This window comes from Acanthopagrus latus, chromosome 4 (assembly GCF_904848185.1).
Source record: "Acanthopagrus latus isolate v.2019 chromosome 4, fAcaLat1.1, whole genome shotgun sequence".
In the NCBI taxonomy this organism is placed as follows: Eukaryota; Metazoa; Chordata; class Actinopteri; order Spariformes; family Sparidae; genus Acanthopagrus; species Acanthopagrus latus.
The window spans coordinates 28,982,603-28,997,646 of record NC_051042.1 but is presented as its reverse complement, the minus strand read 5'-3'; the positions used below and the strand labels follow the sequence as shown (position 1 = coordinate 28,997,646).

Genomic DNA, 15,044 nt, shown 5'->3' with positions numbered 1-15,044 from the left:
CCCTGTCATCCTCGCACGCCGTTACAGAGATCCCTCACCACGTCTAATGAACATGAGAGCCACCGTCGTGCCTCTCAGGTGGCGCGTTAGTTGGTGCTCAACAAGTCTACTGACCACCTCTGAGCGTTAATGGCTGACTCTGTGTCCATTGTGGCTGTAAGACCTTCTCCTCCGCCGTTTAATGGCAGGATGAGGAGCAGGGTCCCCGCGTCCGCCGAGACACATCGAGCTGTAATTAGACTGAGTCAGATTTGTTCGGGGAGAGAGGGCAGGGCAAGTGTGCACCCATAGGACACACTCTACACACACATGCATGCCCTATATGCGGTTCATGGGGACGGCGCTTCTACATGCAGGTCACACAATGTTCTTGCATCGCATACTGTATATGGCACATACGCTTCAGACACATGGAGCCGATGATTTATTAAAGCAGCGAGAGGAGAAAAGGGGAAGACGGCAGTAACGGAGGGGGAGGGAAGCCGTGGGGAGATGAAGCTGGGCGGAGACCTGGATGACTTGTCACATTGATATCAGGCGGTGAGGAAAAAAAAGGGATCCAGCAGGGAAACTCTGCTTTCTAGAGAGAAGAGTCTTTCTGCGCTGTGATACAGCTGCTGACTAAATGAATTCAACCAATCACAATGAATCCCAGAGACTTATAGGTTACAACACACTTTTTTTTTCTCACAGCAGATGTTTTCACTTGTCAAACACAGATGCAACAAATAACCATCCATTTGGCTGCATTCCATTCAGGTGTGCCAGTGCCCTTGTCCTGGAGCGATGCCTCCTGGCTCACTGTCCTGGCTCGATATCGCCATTACATATAACTTTATCATTTCTTTATGTCGCTCTGAAGCTGCACTGCAGCACCGACCGGCTCGCTGCAGGTGGAGAGAGGTCACATTCACCACGTTCATCTTAAATGTCTCACTCCGTTAAGGAGGGATGATGACGATGACGATGATGATGATACAACAAACCATTTGTGGTGATGATGATGATGATGATGATGATGATGATGATGATGATGATGATGATGATGATGATGATGATGATGATGATCTGCAAGGTAAAATGAGTTGTTCTGATTCTAATACCAGTATCGGAAATGCCTCCGATACTGCCAAAAATGTTGGCATTGGTATCGGCAAGTACTGGAGTCCAGGCACCGATCGGATACCATGTAATGTTCTGGTTAAATACTGCGCTATTTAAAGAATTAAATGCCTTTATTTTAGTACATAATGGCTGCACTTTTTTTCTTTTTCTTTAAGGAATCATTTAAGTTGCTGCTGGACTACATTATTCTTTGCTATTTAAATGCTTTTTTTATTTTACATTTGCACTTATTATTCCTAGATTTATTTAAGTTGCTGTTGCACTACTGTTTTATACTGCTCTATTTAAAAATAAACTCCATTTTCATTTGCTGTATTCATTCATGTTTTACAAGGGGTTTAACCTGAGCCAGGCCTCACCACAATGATCATATCACAGTCATGCAGGCGTAGTATGATGTGTTTTTTTTGTTTTTTTTTTGTAAAACACTGGTATCAGTATAGGTATTCCGTATCAGCCGATATTCACAGCAAAAGTATCGGAATCGGTATTGGGAGGGGAAAAAATGCTATCGGAACATCTCTAGTAAAATGTTTGGTTTTATCAACTTGGTCTGGTGGATTTAAATCAGTTTGATTATACAAGTTTCAGTTCCCTGTTGGTATTTTGGAGCGGTCATTCTGTGCAGGGAGCAGTTGAGGATCCTCTTCCTGAGTCACCTTTTTGTCACGCCGCCTTCATGGTTACGTGTCATCAGTCACATAATGCAGGGTGACGACAAACATAAACAACCAACAGGTTTGTTTGTCTGTCTGCTGACACCGACAGCAGCATGGGGAGTTGGATGAATGACAGTAGACCAGTGACTGATGAAGATTCTTTTTTATACGTATGACCATCTTAACATTATGCAGATTCTACATATTAGACACTGGTTATGACAATAACCAGGATAGATTATGGAGAACGTATAAAACGTTCATTATAATATACTGTACCAGCTATCTAATGAATAATTAAGAGCTTCAGTCCATCATTACTGACCAGTATAATGGAAAAATGAAGTTAGTGCCTACCGATGAGCAACAGACTGGCAACTTCAGGTCACGAAGAATCATGATGTTAATTATAAAGCTGCTCTTAGTGTCATCATTTTAGCTAACTTCCTGTCTATTTTGCAGTTTGCAACCCCCTCCCTCCTCTCCAAGTCTGCAGTGTTCACGGGCAGTGTGGGAATTAAACAGTTTTGGATTGAGAAATCACCTTCTGGTACAGAACATATCAGGATGTGACAGATTCCCCTTCACCTAAGATGTGGGGAGCTGTCGGTGTCAGAGCAGGTCAGGAAGTCATATGAGGGGCGATTCTCTCCGTCTGAGGTGTTATCCGGACAGCAGATGGGATTTTCTCTTACTGTCCAATGAAATATCAAAGGGTCACTGCCCCGGGGAAAGGCATGATCCACACAACCATCGGGTGGTCATTGTTTGTTTGGGGATGTGACCACTCTTCTGTTGTATCATCAGAAACATTTGTAAGACGGCAGAGAACACCGCGGGTCTTCTCTCCAGGCTGCTTGGATTGAAGAAATCTGATTCATCCCACAGAATTAGCGACTCACTCCCTCAACAAGGAGAATTTTCCCTTACAGCAGACAGGACCGCCTCCTCATGGAGTCCTCTGTCCTGATTAGATGAAGTGGGCAGGGATACCAGAAACTCAATTTTCTCTTTCACTGCACGAATGAAAGAGAGCTATTTAACGCTCACTCTAATAAAAGTACATCATTTACAGCAGCTTTAATAATTGAGAATAAGAACATTCTTGGTCCTCTGCATACCCAGGGAGTCTTACTAAAGTGTCTCAGACAGGGACACTCTTCATGAGGTAAAGGCTGAAGTTTGCCCTTACTGTCAGAGCAGCTGAGAACTTCACATGTTCTTCACAGTATCGCACACATTGTTGTCAGATGTAACGCAACATAGAAGGTAATGGCAAAAGTGAAACCTTGTTGTTTTCTTGGAACAGCTTGAATTCAAAGGCACTGATATTGTCGGGAGGCTCCACCGCAATAACACCGACTTATCTGCTTCCAGCACTTACCTGGATTTGTATAACCGGCGAGTGCACAGTGAAGCTGCCCTGGAGCCCCTGAAGGGCTGCAGCCAATTGTACAGTAAATGTTATTAGCTACACCGGCGCCTGGCAAGTCAATATCCCTCCTTTTCTGAAACGACCGTGACCTCCAGACCTGAGCCTTTCATGCTTTGAAAAATCAATCCGGTCTGGTGGGGTACCCCGTAGATACTGATGCACTGTTAATGTATCAAACAGTATTTTCATAACTTCACATACAACCCACTCGACTGATTAAACCTTCCTGCAAGAATGTATTAGTTTGTCCCTACAGATGTCGGGCTCTTAACGCATTCCCACTCAATATCTGACTAATATCAGTCCGCTATACGTGACGGCCCTCTGGCAAGTGTTCCCAACAGGTATTAAGTGTTAAAAGCAACCACTAGGAGCCCATGATGAGATACTGTCAGGTCTTGTTTATCCTGAAGGTCACTGAAACGTCAAAATGTATTGAAATTACTTATAATTTCAATAATTTCATATGCATACATTCAGTCAACGCGTGCAATCATTCCCTTCAGAACTTGGCTCCTATATTTCATTCTGTTGCTTGAGGGAGTCAAATGCAGAAGAATCGGTAAATAACTCTGATTGCATCTGATCAAACCAGTCCACACAGTATAGAACTCCATGTATAATTTATAATATGAAGCAGTAATTATAATGAGGTTTTAGATTTATAGATGTGCACCTTCAGGTTAGAAATCCAACAGTTTGGGATCTTCTGCCCGATTGGGATGAAGCGCCGTGAACGATTTATCCCTCCCTCGAGGTGAGCTTCATCAATCTCTCCCCCCCGAAGAATAAACAGCCCCTCCGTTCTTTTGAAGGACACACTAGGTCCAGTTTGGACGCCTCGTGTGTGTGTGTGTGTGTGTGTGTGTGTGTGTGTGTGTGTGTGTGTGTGTGTGTGTGTGTGTGTGTGTGTGTGTGTGTGTGTGTGTGTGTGTGTGTGTGTGTTATTCCTGTACAACAGCTGGCTGCATGCCATTAGCACACAGATGGACATGTTCCTGTGGCCCATAACTTCTGGATTAATGCACCCCTCCTCTTGTTTTATCCTCCCGTCATCTGCTCAATTAGCCACCGCTGGAATTCATCGAGGCTTTTATTTTTTAGTTCTTTTAAATCCAAAGTATCAGCAGAAAGGAGAAACCTGCGCAACCACGCACACACAAACACTCAGGCCGGACCTCGAGGTTAACAACATGGTCGTCATCTTTCTATGAATTACAGCAACCAGCTCATCCTCAGATCATCCTTTGCCCGGCTGCCAGTGTGTCCTCTGAAATGTGGCGGCGGATGATGACTAAAAAAAAAAGAAATTCCTGAAGGGGCTGACAATATGCAAATGTGAGGTGAAGGTTGTGGAAGTCAAGAGTTGATGTAATTTTTGTGCATCTTGGCAGCTCCACTGTACGATGAGTCAGGTTGGTGTTTTTCTTCCCTCCCTTTTTTTTTTTTTTTTTCTGTCTGCGCTTCCTGCTTCCACGGTCTCTGATTACACAGTGAGGAAACGAGCCTCGGTGCGACTGGCATAATTGGCTCAGGAAAACAAAAGGATTGAAGATTAAAAATTGCGCACATACACACCATATCTGGCAGGGCAGGGGGGGGGGGTCAGAGCATTCTGGGATTTTTCTTTCTTTTTTTCTTTTTTGAAAAACCATGATGCAATTTCCTGTAATGTAATATGATCTAATTCAGACACATTCAACCTCTGCTGTGGCTCTAATGCCTCACTAATAGCTGCAGTGTAACCATATTAATGGTATGCACATTTTTATTTTTGAAGGACAATGACATTCTCAATAGCAGTCAGTGTTTGACTTACTCTTGGTGGTCCTCGGTTTTTCCTCCATGTTCCCCATACCCTTTTATTTCAGAGCGGCGTATAATATCCATAAATCTGTACTGTAACTGTTATGTTGGCTGTTGTACTGGCTATGTTAATGGTTTATGGTGTTGAAGACCTATACATTATGCATTTATATCCATGCTGATTGCCCTGTAAAGTCATAATCTGTTATGAACTACATCAGTCATTCAGATGAAGTGTGGCTGTGAACCAGAAGAGGGCACAGAATAAGTAAATGTGCAGCTTTCTTCTTTCTTTCTGATCAGTTGTTTGACCACATGTCAAACCTTAGTTAAGGCCACATGCAATTTCTACAGCAATAACAGAATCAGAAATAGTTCAGCAGTCGGCACAATTTGAGCGTTTCATGTTTCACCTAACGACCCAAAAGCTAGCAGCCAGAAGATTGCTGCGGGGATGATGTAGCTTTGTAGGCTAACCTGGAAGTTCACTTGGCTAATGACGGTTCCCTCGTCAAAAATCCGAAGGATTCCATTGGCTTGATATGAATCGCCGTGGCGAACACAAGCCTGAACTATATTGTGCACACTTTGCTGTAAATTGATCAATCGACAAGTTAAGTTAGTAAGAGTAGTTGGCGACTAAAGTCGGCTGAGATGGCCGAGTGAGTAGATGAGTCTCTGTGTTCAGTGGGATGAAGTTTAAGTCCAAGATAACCTATATTATCTCATGTGTTAGCAACCACCTTTTTTAAGACACAAACTTTTGAGAAAGGGTATTTAATGGCATATTTATATCGTAGAGCAAATTGTGAAAATCTTTGAAGTTTTGTGTGAACCACAGACCTTATTTCAGCTACTTTAGTGAAAATGTATTCAACAAACCCCACTGACTTTGAGCAAAAACCAGAAGTGCAAACATGCTGGCACATTTTCAGGTTTTAGGACTTATTCCCATGCATGATAAACAATATCTGGATTGTTTATCTGAAGGAAAACACAGGTGGAAAAACAACAGGTTGCAGGGGAATATGTGGCAGACTGTTTCTTAGCCAGGAGCAGTGACTTCTCTCTTCACACCATCGGTTTCATAATAATATAATAGCTAGCCTACAGCGTGAGGTACTGTTTGGTTTTTTTTGTGTGTAAATTGACCTTTTTTGCTGAAGACATTTCGACTTGTAGGAAGAAGCCGGTCACACACTTTGCATTAACAGCGGCTCAGTTCCATCAGGTGTCCAAGCAGTCCATGCTGAGAATTAAAGACATACACACACGTATCATAATTAATCAGTAAGTACATCCCTGTGGGGGGAAAAATGTTCCTTTTAAAGCCGTGCTGTCATGTCAGTGTGGAGGAATTTTACTGAAGTCTCACAACTGGAGACTAAAAATATCTTCCACGTCTTCCGTTGTTTTCTCTGAATCTCCTCACATCTTTTTATTTTTTTCCTCTGGATGTCTTCATTACATTTTCTTTCTCCTCTTCTGTACTACAGCTGTAAAGAAAAGACAAAAAGGTGACACTGACAAATGGACTTACTTTGTCCTGGCCCTCTTATGTCCTGGTTCCAGGTGATTAGATCCACAGTTTGGGCATTTGAACAAAAGACAGCCGGAGGCTGCGATAATCGGCCTTTGACGAACAGCAGAGTTTCTTTCAAGTTACTGCCCGTGTGGCTGCGGTAGCGATTCTTTAAATAGACATTTGTGTAACAAACCTTTTTGTCCACATTTACACAGCTTGCATTTACCTAAAGTATTACCCATGTTATGTAGTGCAACATTTGACTCATTGTCTTTTGGCTTTAAAGTGTCGAGCTGGAGGCCACCTTATCACGTTTAGCCAGAGAGGAACGTAACGCAGATGGCTCAAATAAAAAAGACCCATAGAGTTCAATTAAAGTTTTGTCAGGTGACATGTTTGTGAGGGATTATTTTTCCTGCATATTCCTCCCGTGGGTGTGGAATGACTGACAGTAAGTAGAGCGGAACCGATCTGAAAACACTCATCTCATCCGCCATGAAATTACACAAAAAAAGGAAAGAGTTTGAAAAAAGTGAAGACTTCATGTTTAGTGCATCGGATTACAGTATCTCCTGAAAGTATCTATCAGGGTTTTTTTCAAAGAGTCGGCATCAAATGGGGAAAGAAATGATCAAACGTCTTGTGCGGAAACCAGAACAAAAAATTGATGCAGATGATGGGGAGGAAATTTTTCCCATCCAGCAGCAAAGTGATCGGCTCATCCTGGGTGTTAGTATGCTTCTGAAATGCCACAATAATCTTTAGTGTGAGTTGTCCCCCTAGAATCCATATGATCCAGTTCTAATGTTGTTGTATTGAATGACAAGGGGAGGGGGAGCAGTTCTAAGATGCACCACGATTCTCTGATGAAAAAGTGAGGAGAAGGTGAATATCTGTTCCTCACAGCCAAACCGACGGGATGGTGAAACGATGAGACGTAAACACACGACTCGTGTTGAAGGTTGTGAGGTCGGCTCCTTCTTGACGTTTGGTGAGTGTGAGCAAATATAGTGGAAGTAAATGAATCTGTATTTATCTGAATTATATATACTGAAGAAGTCAGTTTTCACAGAATGAGAAACATGTACTGAGGGTTGTTGTAGTATAATAACTCCACTAAATATACACATCAAGGTCTGTCAGGCATTGAGGAGCAGCACTGGGTATGTGGGGGGAAATAGAACGGTATGAAGCCTTCTGTGGCCCGCATGATTGCCTCTGAAGTGACGTCATGGGACCGGTTGGGGCTGAAGGCAGCGGAGTTAGAAAGCAGTTAGCCGCTGCCAGCACAAGAGCCCAGAACCCCCGACGGAACTGTAGGTGGTCGAGCTGCAATGTGCATACTGCAATGTTCTGACAAGGTGGGGGGAAATTTGTGGAGTACGAACAGACAATATATCAGGGTCGGATGGGTTCGTTTAGATCATTTTTCTTTAACTGTTTAAATTTAAAGAAGTGTCGTGCTGAATTGGTCACAGTGGATGTGTTTGTTATCAACGGAAGAACATGGGAACAAAACACATCAGCAGCCAAGAAGCCCGAGTCGGTTTCTCATTTGATCTGATTTGACTTCAACTCAACACATCTGTTGTAATATTTTTCACTATATTACCCCAATTTAGCTACTTCAGATTAAGCAGGACAGACCCTCGCACAGAGGTTATCAAAGCAGGTGAAGTCCTGCCACATTTACGTCTTTGGTCTCAACGCAAAACACCAGAAAGCTCGTCCACTGACCTCGTGTGAATGTTAGCAGTCAGGTTAGCAACACGAGCGCTCGGTGTCGGAGCGATTTCTTAACCGGAAACTTGTTCAAAATGACCAAGATTGTTTTAACACATTTGCACATACTTTATGCACATTGAAGAAAAGTAGACTTTTGTACAATATCTCACTAAATATATTTACATGACATACAATTCGCCATCAGTGCAATACATAGGAATGTTGCATATTTACCAAATGTTAGACTCTTTCCTTTTTATGAAGAAATATAATTCCAGTGACAGAAGCTGATATAACTAATGTGTAAAGTAACATGTGCAACTTTCATATTGGTTAGACAGCTTCACAGGAAATAAAAAAAATAAAATCTTAGTACCACCCTATTAATAATCAAATATTTAAGCATTGAAAAAGTAATAGATCACATGTACATATATATCTTCATACATGTAATGGATTGCTTTTGTACAAATATCTTATATAACTTTGGCAGTTTATCAGGAACAAAGTTATTGGAAAAAATATGAAACAATATCAAACTGTCTGCAATGTCATGTAAGCTTGCCTTCCAAAGCTCATGTTCACAGTGGTCATTCAGAAAGGCTGGAAGCTGATGGCTGAAATGAAAAGAACAAACAACAACAACAAAAAGAAAAGCCAAAGAAAAAGTAAACATTTCCATCCTTTCTGCTAAGACTGTTAGCACTGGAGGCTGTCGTCATTGTTGTCATGGTTATAAAATTACAAACACCTATGAAGGTTTACATAGCAGTCATCGCCATTTAAAAAAACACGGTCTATTTTTCAGGTCGACTTAAAATACAAACAGTTTGAAGGCAAGGACGGGGGCTGGGGGGGGGCAGGACCCTGCTCGAGGGTCGCTGTGGAGTCGTGGGAGAAACATGACCGAGAAGAGGACATGCACAAACGGTGCTGTGTGGAAGAACGTGAAGCCGAGAGAAAAGGAAAAAAAAAAACGAGGGGTGCAAAATGAAAGACTTTGCGACAATCAAAACGCCACACGGTCAGAAAAATGACTTACACCGGACAAAATAATCGAGCAAATTTTTCAAACATACTAAGTTCACCATAATTCATATACGTTGGTTTTTGTTCTTTTTTTTTCCACTGGTTTGGCACTTTATTGGAACAAATCTCTGTTCAAAAAGACTAAATGTTGTACAAAAGGTATTTCATGTCTCGTTAACATAACTCGTAGAATATAGTACTTAATAGTAAGCATACGGTAAGTAAACACTTGTACATACTGTAGTTTTTAAAATGAACATTCCAACAGATGTTTTACGCACATGCACAAAAACAAACAAACAAACACAACTCTCTCTCTCTCTCCCTCTCGCTCTCTCTCGCTCTCTCTCGCTCTCTCTCGCTCTCTCTCGCTGCCTTGCCTCCTCCACTCTTTGGACAATCTCATTCTCCAGCTTCAAATCCAGACAGGACAACTGTCGCTTACCGCTTTTCTTTATCTCCCACTTTAAGACAACACAACTCTTTTTTTCATATTTTTTAGATACTGCATTTTTTTTTTTTTTTATTCTTTTTGCTCCGTATTTTTACGACACTTCCTCCGTCGAGCGCGTGTCTGTCTTGAGACGCACGAACTCTTTGGCCACCTCGTCGTTGGTCCTTTGAGAGAGTATCCTCATGATGGTGAGGCCAGTTTCGTCCATGGAGACGCTCTTCATCAGGGGGTAGCAGGCAGAGCAGCTGCCCGTGTCGGCTAGCTCCCGGAGCTGGATGACCGTCATGCCGATGATGCGGTCCTCGCGGGCAAAGCAGTAGTCCTTCACTGAGACGTGCAGCTCGTAGGCCTCCGGGCCATGTTCGTTACTTAGAACACTGGGAAGGATGACACGGAGAGATCAGAAAAGTCAAACTGAAGAAAGATGTTCACAAGATGCATGTTTCTTTACCGTCATGCAGTACTCCAAAGGTATAATTTACCATTACAGGGGAATATAAACATAGGCTTTACCACATCATGACAGTACAGATGGTGTTAAGTATGCTGTTAAAAGTTAACAAAGTTGACTTTAAAGTACTTTTTTAATATGGTTCAGTTGTAATATAAATTTCTTTTATAGAACCTCATATGAGTGCAGAAAAACTGCTTTTTGGATACTGACATTCATCTTTGTTCACGGCCAAATATAACGTGTCGGTAAGAGACTCCGCCTGGGTGACATTTCCATTATGTGTGTGGCTGTGATGAGACAATCCCTCCATGTTTTGCAAGTGAAATGAATGTTTCTATTCAAATGAGCCATTCATCTGAGCCAGCTTTTTTTTTTAAGGGCCGTTTCCTAATTATCCCCGGCAACCTCACAGCTTCTTAAAATGCAAATGACAACGTGAATCCATATGTAGGCAGCGCTGTGTCGGCACTGATCACATTGGCGTTGCTACAACTCAACTTGGATCACTTTACCTCCGCGACTTTAACGGCTCGAACGGCAGTGTTGAGGAGGAGACGAGGCTTTAGATCACCCGCTGGCTTCCAAACAGCTTCAGTGCACTGAGCAGGAATGCTGGTTCAGCAATTACATTGTATTCACTGCTTAAACAGCTGGTGGAATTGTTGTTGATGTATTAGAGGTATCATGTGGCACTTTAAAAACGTTGCTGCAAGCTCTTCTGTAGTGTGCAGACAGCATACTGAATGCTAGTTTGACGGTACAGCAGCAAAAGGTTACAGGATGATGCAGTTTTAGGTTGGAGAAGAAGTTTTAAAACACCCTCGGCTCGGCTCCACCCTCTACACAAAGATCCAAACACAAAGGAAGCTCACAAATACTCACTATTGGAATGTTTCATTGTACTTTGGTGACCAATTGTTGTTCTTGGTCTTGGTGCTGAATTTGCGCTTCTTGTCAGCCAAGTGTGGTCCCACGGCGTTGACCTCCACAAACGGGCGGAACATGGCGTTGGTTTGCCAGATGAGGTTGTTCACTGCGACCACTGCAGAAAGCCAGAGACATTTATCATCGGCGGCAGGAAAATCCACATCTGACAGTATTCTACATTTTCTCCTTTTTGGATGTGCTGTTTTCTTATTTTCATCAGATAACTGTCTAGATGCACAAAATGTCATATTATGCTGAGATACTGTCAGAGCGGGTATTAAAGAATTTGATAGCAGAAACACTTTCGCTTCTTTGGAATGTTATTGGCAAACATCTTTGGGTGTTGGTGTCAATCAGACAAACTGCAGGAATTTATTTTGCACAGTCAATCTCAGATAAAAAAGGAGATTAAGGAGATTTTTGGTCGGCGCAGCGGCTTTGACAGACCGTAGTTCAGGGGCAGCATGCAGCCACTAATGCTGAGCCTTTTTTATTCATTTTGTTGCATTTTGTTCTGTCTCAGATGCCAAAAGTAATTCTGTGAATGCAGAAAAGTCACTAACAGAAACAGACAAGTGTGGAAAATACATAAACTGCAGCTCTTCCTCTTGTAATAATGGATTTTCCTTTTTATAGAAACATCCATATGTGATTGCCATAGTAACCCAACTGGCAGTCACATATTCATGTTGGCGCTGTTGGCTGATTACAGCTGATTGTCAGCTGGAGTGCATATGGTGCTACTGCAGGGGGTGAAACAGATATTACTGCAGCAATGGAACGATCTCTGTGATGTCAGTGAGTGTTTTTTTTTTTTCTCCCAATTTTTTTCATGGCAATGCATCGAATGGCTGATGGAAAAAACAAAACAAAACAAAAAAAACCCAAAAAACGTTTGAACCGTCTGGTGGGTCTCAAGGGAAAAGTCGACTGAACCCCTCTGCAGAGAAATTTGAGCCAACCAATCTTGTAGATGTTGAAATATTTGAATATATAAAGTGGACGCTGACCTACTGGAGGGAAGAGTCAGGGGATCAGCTGTGCAATTAGGATTCTCTTTTGGGCCATTAATGTCATTACCAAGCTTCATAGGAATCCATCTAATAGTTATCAAGTTTTCTACCAGCTGGAAGCACGAGAAGAAAAGTCAGGGGATGATCAAAGTCAGTGTGATCGATCCCCTGGAGAACATGAATGTCTGTCCAAAATTTCGAAATCCATCGAGTAGCTCAGAAAAGTCAAAGCGGTGGACCCTCGACTAGATCGGCATTGCCATCCATAGAGCCATGCAGCTAATATGTTTATGAAGGCTCTCAGAATTACCATGACCTGGATGACTGAGCGCCGTATCGTAGGCAACGTGACGTGTTTCAGCGTCTTGGAGACGTTTCACCTCTCATCAGCCTCATGGAGGTGAAACGTCGCCAAGAAACTGAAACACATCCAGTTGCCTACGTTACCGCCCTTAGAAAATGCCACGATTATGCTTAATAAAAAGCCATTGTAATTATTGTTTTTAAATCTGTCTCAAAGCTCCCAGTCTGCAAGAAAAATAATGCTGCTGATCATGACACTACAGCACTATCAGACAAATTAAATTAGCACCATGAGCTGTCCGTGGTGAGTCTTTGAACATTTGCAAGTGTGAACACATTTTGAATAGAAAACGGCAGAAAACAGGTCTGAGTAAAGAGGAAAATCTCACCCTTCACGCTGACTTTGTGCTCTCCGGTGCCAGGGTGAGAGATGAGATTCACTTGCATCGACACCTCCCCCACTGATCCGTTGGATGACTGACCTGGACACGCACCAAAACAACAACAGGAGGATTGAGAAGAGGCATAATGAAAATCACAGAGAATGGAGGAGTGGCAGAGAGGGGAGCCAGGGAGAGAAAATAGAGAGATCAGGAATGTTAAAAAAAGAGAGCGAGGATGAAAGGACGGGATCCAAAACTGTGGGTGCAGCTTTTTTTGTAGATGAGGTATCCAGAAATTGATCCAAAAAGCAGTGTGTAAACACTTCTGTGTGTGTCAGTGCTACAAAAACTAAACCTGAGAAAAAGAGTAGGGGAGCCAACGTGATTTCACCCCCATGGCAGCCTGGTAGCAAAGCACAACCAGGGTTTCCTTTAGCTTGAGGCAGAACAAGAAAAAGCAGGAGGGGGGAAAAAAGGGAACATGGAATAATCCTGGTTTGAAGGCCATGGAGGATGCAGATGGTGTGAAGGGATCGCTAAACAAATCGTGTTCTACACAGTGAAGTCATCAAACTATTCAAATCGGCAGGAGCACAAACAGAATTCTGGCTTCGGAACGATGCAAAGGAGGTAGAGACAGGGGGGAGAGAACAACAACATCCGAGTCCAAAGAAGGAAATACCCTTTTGGGCATCACACCCTCCAAACATACGTCAGCATTACAGTTTCACACGGGGACCTGTTGTTGCCAGGAAACAATTAGAATTGATTGCTGACCATGTGTCTCACTTCGCCCTGACGCAGGGAGTCCTGCCCATTTCAGGCTGCCTCTAAACAGCCTCGTGTTATTCGCCCAGCCCGGGACAAGCAGATGTTGAACACTGGGAGGCGAGCGGCAGCGTGGTTGATGAAGGGGCATGTTGATCCAATACCTAATCAATATGTGCCAAACATGCAGTGCCCATTATGGCTGGTAATGAAGAAACAAGCCTCCTGATTTATTATAATGATGCCCTGGGAGGCTGAGGGAAGGCACAGAAAACATTGCTGCGGCACAATTAAGCCCTGGACTTGTGGGAAATTAACAAGCAAACGCCACAGCACATTTATTTCAGCTCTGGTCCAAAGTATTTCAATAAATCAAAAAAAGATTCAGCATGTTTTCAGTCTTGGACAAGACGTTGTCAGGCATGTAAGCAGCAGACCCTGGACAGGGGCAGTTTGAGGGACATGGGAGAGCAGAGCGTGACTAAGACGGATGGTACATAAGGAAGATAAAGGAAGGCAGAAGTCGATAAAACAAAGGCTGCAATGCGGGAGGGTCAGCAGATTAAGTGAGAGAAATGCTAACGAATGAGCTAAAAGATAAGAAAGGTGAGCAGGAGGTGTAAATTGTTGCAGAATTACGGTTTGATTCGTCGCGTTTGCCATTTCATACGACCCTTAATCCACAGGAGGCGACACATCAACAGAAGATTACTTAATAAGCAGAAAGCTGTGAAATATTTACGTTATGCTGCTGAATGAAGAAAGACGTGTTCGTTAGTGTTAAAACTGAAATCCACTGACTCATGGAGCAGCTGTACAACCTCACTCTGCTCCCTGTACACCATGTACGCCTCAGAGAGCACACTTGGCAAAAAGAGATGAGTATGAGTGTGTGTGTGTGTGTGTGTGTGTGTGTGTGTGTGTGTGTGTGTGTGTGTGTGTGTGTGTGTGTGTGTGTGTGTGTGTGTCTTGTGGTCTCGATGTGTCGCTGCCAGAGCAGAGGGTCGGTGATTAATGAAACGGTGTCCACTGTGCCACGCGGAGGATCAGCACATCCCGGCACTGTTTACTGACCTAATGCACATCAACCACCTCACTACCTCCACTTATAGGCATCGCATTAGATCACCTCGGATAGAGAGCGACAACATGGTGTGAACTCAGAGGGGGGGGAAGGGATGCGTCAAGGGAGGAAGACGAGAAACGCGTCCCGAAATAGCACACCGAGGAAAATGCAGCGCGTCTATACCCATCTGCCAGTCAGTCGGCAAGAGCGAGCGAGCGCTGGTCGGGGCCTGCCCGCTGCCCGCCTGAATAGCTTTTCCTGCCGTTGCCTTTCTGTTTCGCCGCCGCCTGCCTATGCAGTGTTCTGCAAGGCTGAACACACTGAGGCGGGAAGGGGCTTAAAGCTTCACCACCCCACTGGACTGAATTCCCT

At 43.3% G+C, this 15,044-nt stretch overlaps 1 protein-coding gene across 2 annotated transcripts in view; it reads right to left on the bottom strand.

Moving 5' to 3' along the window:
- Positions 1 to 8,396: 8,396 nt before the first annotated feature.
- The window catches only part of LOC119018161 (protein unc-13 homolog C), a 104,333-nt gene continuing 97,685 nt past the window's right edge, over positions 8,397 to 15,044 (bottom strand). For both annotated transcript variants that reach the window (XM_037095616.1, XM_037095617.1), the window contains 3 exons: positions 12,845 to 12,937; positions 11,095 to 11,254; positions 8,397 to 10,135 (listed from right to left, as the gene is read on the bottom strand). In XM_037095616.1, coding sequence (XP_036951511.1) covers positions 9,850 to 10,135; positions 11,095 to 11,254; positions 12,845 to 12,937 — 539 coding nt within the window. In that variant the 3' untranslated portion in view covers positions 8,397 to 9,849. The remainder of the gene's footprint in view (positions 10,136 to 11,094; positions 11,255 to 12,844; positions 12,938 to 15,044) is intronic.